At 44.5% G+C, this 6,000-nt stretch overlaps 1 protein-coding gene across 3 annotated transcripts in view; it reads right to left on the reverse strand.

Annotated features, from left to right (window-relative positions):
• The window catches only part of LOC118391901 (mitogen-activated protein kinase kinase kinase 11), a 42,000-nt gene extending 36,930 nt beyond the window's left edge, over positions 1 to 5,070 (reverse strand). For all 3 annotated transcript variants that reach the window (XR_008062630.1, XR_008062629.1, XM_035783392.2), the window contains exon 1: positions 3,141 to 5,070. Coding sequence is in view for 1 of the 3 variants with exons in the window: in XM_035783392.2 (XP_035639285.1) it covers positions 3,141 to 3,912 (772 nt within the window). In the remaining 2 variants the exon portion in view is untranslated. The remainder of the gene's footprint in view (positions 1 to 3,140) is intronic.
• Between the last annotated feature and the right edge of the window lie 930 nt (positions 5,071 to 6,000).

Below are 6,000 nucleotides of genomic sequence, written 5' to 3' on the forward strand. Positions count from 1 at the left end.
ACTTTCCAGTGATGGCCTCTGGCCTGCATTCTAGGCTGTCTTCTGTGTGCACTTTCTTCAATGGTCCTGTTCAATCAGTACGCTTCACTGATGTGTAACTACAGCACAACGCTCCAGGCTCTTCTTTCAAATCTCTACAGCTATAAATAGTGTCTTGTCACCCTAAACACAGCTCTATTGTTGCAACAGTGCACTAAAAAAAACTATTTTAATTCACTTTAAAAGTCTTCAAATGACACCCACCATCTCAGATTGTTCTGAAATCATTTCTGTCGTTAGAAACATGTCAAATGAGCATTCCGGCAAAATTATTTTGTTGAAATAGATTTTGATCTTTGAGAAATTCAACTAAATTGATTTAAAATGACCAATTTGGGCACAATCATTTGTAGGATTCATATTATATTCAATAATTATATTACCTAACATCAGATTTGAACCAAACTTTTTTTCTAACAATGAATAAGACATAAGGAATCCAAAGAAATTGTCAAAAGCAGCCCACAGACACCCAACGCCCATCCCGACAGAATATAGTATCAGGTTTATATGTATGACAAGTAGTATTGAGATGCGGCTCAGAGTATTGATTCTTCATCCTATGTAATGTATTCTCAGTGAATTTGGTGATGATTCTTTCCCCCTGTTCAGAGAAATTAGTCATTGAAGTTGTTAGGTTTATGTCCCATCCTACATCCAGGTATTACCAGGTTCTGTTCCTGCTAATAGGGGTCTTCGTCGGCTATCACTATTGAACACTAGAAATAAAAAATTGGACACCTTTGCACCAGAACCTTCTGCATTCTTCTGAATATCTGCCCTTAAGACCACATCTCTACGCTACCTATTTCACAGTTCACCTAATAGCAGGAACTTCGTTGTGGATCAATGGTTTGTGATTTTTAGAAGCTCGAACACCTCAATGTTCCTTCAATGGCCACCAACTTGTGCGCCTCTCTACCTTTCCTTGAACCCTGAAAGCATTTCGCTAAACCCGTAACAACATCTGATAAATATGTGTATGGGATGTGACCAATATAATTGGATTTGATTAAAGGGGTGGTTCTCCTGTACACTTTGAAATGATCGGTGAAACACTGAAGAAACCATGCCCTTGTTCTCTCGCTCTCTCTACAGGAACAGACCGTGTCTTTTGTAACCCATCGGGAGCGAACACAGACGTCCCTTTCCCCAAACAACTGTATATTGCTCACTGCCCCAACAGAGAGACAAGTATAGGCAGGTCTGGGACAAAGCTTCAGAGAAGAAGCAAACAAACAACAAGAGGCAGGAGGTAGTGCAGAGATAACATCTTTACATCACAAAGAGGGACTGTGTTGGTTGTGTTGCTCCATATAGCCTACAAACCCTACATTAAAACATATATATATTTGCGCAACAGGGATGTTTTCCAGTCCAGTGGATTCGTTGATGTCAGTTCAGAACAGTGGAGAATGAGAGTGGAGGGGAGTATGTGGGAACAAGTTAAGATTGACTTGATTTGTCAATTGTACACAATGTCCAACTAAAATGTGACTTCTGCTTTATCCCAACCCCTCCAATAGGCAAACATACAGGTTGGAGAGGTTGAGGCAGGGAGCTGCCATACTGGGCGCTCGTGGAGCAGTTGCTGTGGGGGGTTAAGTGCCTTGCTAAAGGGCACAACGTCAGACAAGGCAATGGCATCCAGAATTTTATACCAGTTACCCTCCGGTTGCCAGCTCACTCTCAAACAGATTATTTTCCCGTCAGACCCGGGATTCTCCCAGCTGCTGGCTTGCCTCTTAATGAGGAAGATTTAGGTGATGGACTGAAACAGTGATACTTTGGCCTACTTAGTATTTGGTGTGACCGAAAACCTTGAAATTGGGTGTAGAACTAAGACGACAGACCTACCATGGTCCATATTCTCCGAAGTGGTGTCGGTCTCGTCTAACAAAAACACTACCTCGATCTTTTTCTGTTTGCCTAACGTAAGACGGCTGCACAGAGAGATTATCCAAGATGGAAGTGGGTCTGTGGTGATCTGAACGAATGGAAAAGGAGGGGATGTGGAACAAAAACAAACTGAACCATTACAGATATTGCCAAGCCACTGACAGGGATTATCGGACTTGTCAAAATTATGATAATAATGGTTTTGCCTTTGTGTGAATTCAGGTGGCATTGTGTTTTGACAATCAAGGCTACTATCAAGCCTCTCAGCCTGACAGTTCCGAGAAGCGTTTGGTTTGAGAGGGTTGAATTCTCTCTGCATCACCTTCATTGCATCGATTTGATGTGGTTTAATGACAAGGTCCATGGAAGGGCCTATATGGCCAAAGCTAGAGCCCAAAACACCTACATAAGCCTACATCACGGCCATTCTCGCAATGAACGTCATCAAAGTTCAAAGAGTGACTTCTGACGGTCTTTAAAATTCACCCACTAGAATTCTTGACCTTTGCTTGTGAAGCGGCTGGTCTCATTATCGAGAAATGCTCGCTAGACGTTTCACAATCTCCTCAGACTGAGAGCTCTCTTCATTCTGTTATATGTATACAGGCTACAGTCACATGACATGAAGCAATAACGTAGCGCAACAGAGAGAGAGAGATGCTCTGTCCAAATAATCATCTCGTTTCCCACGCTCCCTGTGAGATCAAGCCAAGAGCAAACACAACAAAACCTGTGACAAAATTGAAATCCCTTTTGGACTGCAGCCAAAGTGAATTAATAGTGTCCCATTTTGCCATTTGAAGGGACAATAATAATAAAATGTGTATGTTTGTGCTTGTAATTTGTGAGCTATTAGAGCCGGTATTGTAGTGGAGAGGGGAGAAAAGTGAGCTTCGCCAAAGAATGTGTGTGGTGAGGTGTAGCCTCTGGCAATGCAACAATATAACCTATAGTACAATGTCCTGAGGCCTGTAGGTCAAGCTCCCCAGCAAATAGAAAGACTAACCATTTCACTCAGAGAAAATTGAACAGGTGAAACTGAATTTGACAGTTTGTCATGGAACTAAGGAAATGTGGTAATTCACAGTAGTTGACACCCGTTTGGCCTTTTAGCTCTCTATAGTGTTGTCTATAACAATGTTCTCACCTCTGTGCATCGTTAAAACCAGCCTACTGTGGATGTGACCAGTTTGGTGACTTACTGTTGTTAGACTTGAGGTCACGATGGATGACAGGAACGATGGCCTCTGTGTGCAGGTAGAGCATCCCTCTAGCAATCTGTACTGCCCAGTTGACCAAGACGTGCGGCGGGATGCGGCGCCCAGCCAGCGCTCGGCTCAGCGGGCCACCGGATGCGTACTCCATGATGAGGCACAAGTTAGGTTCCTGTAAGCAAACCCCTTTGAGGGCGATGATGTTGGGGTGAGTGAGCATGGCAAACAGCCGGGCCTCCTGACGCACGTTCTGCGCCGTCACGCTGATGTCCTCGTCTGGGTCCTGGCGGGCCGCCTTCACGGCCACCTCCAGCCCACCTCTCCACGTACCGCGATACACCTTGCCGAAGCCGCCGACCCCAATGACCTCCTCGAGGCTCAGTTCCCTGAAATCCACAGCCTCGGGTTCGAACTCCCCCACCCCCACTACGGCTGGCCCAAGCTCCCCTACCACGCCGACTCCATTGCCCTGCAGTTTCCCATATGAAGGAGGCTTGAAGGAGACATAGTTCGAGGGAAAGATTCCCACTTTGTTGTTGACCTTGCCCGCCCACCAGCCCTCGTCACCGGATATCTCAGAGTCCAGCGACAGGACTTCCACCAGGTCACCTTTGTGGAGGGTGAGCTCGTCTTTACCAGACGCCTCATAGTCAAATAAAGCCGTCCACACGGGATTGGTGAAGGTCCCTTTTTGTGATTGTTCCAGACCTTTCCAGTTCGACAGTGGGCCGCGGGTAAAAATGTTCTTCAGCGGCTCCATGGAGCCACAACGAGCAGATGTTCACACACTGGGTTTGATTCTGTATGGTTTTGAAAAGAAAGTACAATAATGTACTTTATTGTGCCTCTCTCCTGTTTGTCTGTGTCTAGTTGGCTCATCAGGGACCAATGAAATCTGTTCAAAGGCCTGGCCAACAGGAACACAACCGTGTTCAAAGACAACAGGATAAAAAATGTCTCTCATGCAACCTGACATGGACTGCATATGTTTCCATGAGAGCTGGCAACAATCAAACAGAGGCCATGGATGTGACCAGTCCTGCCAAGTGTGCCAATGTGTAAAAAGGCAGAATTGTCTCCATAAAACAAATTTCTACTCAACTGTTGTGGTGTGGTTTCTCAATGCATGGTTTGAGCACATAGCTCACTTAATTACTCTATTACTATAGCACAAATTGTCACATATTGACCAATGATGTAGGTGCTGCATCTTGAGATATGAAATAAAGGTGAACTTATTCAACTATAGCAAAACCACGACCGTGTAGAACACAGGATGGATCACATTTCAAAATGAGCATCAGGTGGTTGTAGAATATCCAGATCATTGGACAATAATAACCCAACGGGAGAGTTCAACTCCGTTTAGCTGTCCATTTTGAGTTCTGCATTTTTAGCCATGAAGTGCGGTGGCCACCATAAGCAGGAAGCGCTGAGAAGAGGAGAAGAATAGCAGGAAAGGCGCATTTAGTCCTGAGAACCCCGTGCTTTACGACAAGTTTCAACGCTTACCAACTCGCCCTAAACCATGAGCACGAATAACGGTGTCTGGCCAAAACTTCTATGCGTTCTGTCAACAAATCCCGCACCTGTTTGCGCAACTGTATCCATATTTGCTGTCTTACCCGGTGGTGACATACAATGTCTCAATTGTACACGTATGTATTTTCAATAAGAACTTGATATCCACCTAGTTCGCAACAGGAAGAGTTGTACAAACCTGCTTAGGAGTCTACGTTTTCTAAAAGAGAAACGCACACCAAAAACAAATCCTGTATTGTGCGTAACGATACTTTAGTGCCAAGCCCTGGCAAGCTCGTCGTTATTATCAATGTCATAATTAATGCATTAATATTTGTTATCATGTCCCCTCTTCCTTAAGCAGTCTTCCCTCGTCCCGTTCTCGAACCACTCTACGTCTGTGCTTACAATCAAAGAAGAGGGTGGGGTTTAGAAACTTTTTCCCAACAGGAAAAGAATCAGGGGTGTATTCATTACTTCTTGCAACGGAAACAGTTTACCGTTTAAGAACCAAACGGAAGCAAACAGACCAAACGGAACAAATCGGGGAGGGACCTACCTGAATGTGTCCAATAGAAGCTCTCGTTTTCGTTGTAAAACTTTTCCCGTTTGGAGTAAACGGTTTTGTTGCAACAGACGAAACGTTTTGCAACAAAATCGGCGAATATACCCCTGCGCCCAGATTAGAGAAACAACGCAACAACTCGCTAGCACAGTTGGTAGAGCATGGCGCTTGTAACGCCAGGGTAGTGGGTTCGATTCCCGGGACCACCCATACGTAGAATGTATGCACACATGACTGTAAGTCGCTTTGGATAAAAGCGTCTGCTAAATGGCATATATTATTATTATATTAGGATGGAGTAGGCAGTAATATGCGGACTCATTTCTAATACCCGTGTTCTGCATTTGAGGTTTTCTTGAATATCTGAGTGCCAAATAAATACGCATGTCGCACAAGGGAGCCTTATTGTCATTGGGCCGCTAATTGTTATGGGCCAAGTGTCACAATTGGATGAGGTTATACACTGAGTGTACATAACATAAAGAGACACCTGCTCTTTCCGTGACAGAGACTGACCAGGTGAATCCAGGTAAAATAAGGATTTTTAAGCCTTGAGACAATTGAGACATGACTTGTGTATGTGTGCCAGTCAGAGGGTGAATGGGCAATACGAAATATGTAAGTGTTTGTTGGTAGGTGCCAGGAGCACCGGTTTGAGTGTGACAAGAACTGCAACGCTGCTGGGTTTTTCACACTCAACAGTTTCCCGCGTGTATCAAGAACTGTCCACCATCCAAAGGACATCCAGCAAACTTGACACAA

Source organism: Oncorhynchus keta, chromosome 13 (genome assembly GCF_023373465.1).
Source record: "Oncorhynchus keta strain PuntledgeMale-10-30-2019 chromosome 13, Oket_V2, whole genome shotgun sequence".
In the NCBI taxonomy this organism is placed as follows: domain Eukaryota; kingdom Metazoa; phylum Chordata; class Actinopteri; order Salmoniformes; family Salmonidae; genus Oncorhynchus; species Oncorhynchus keta.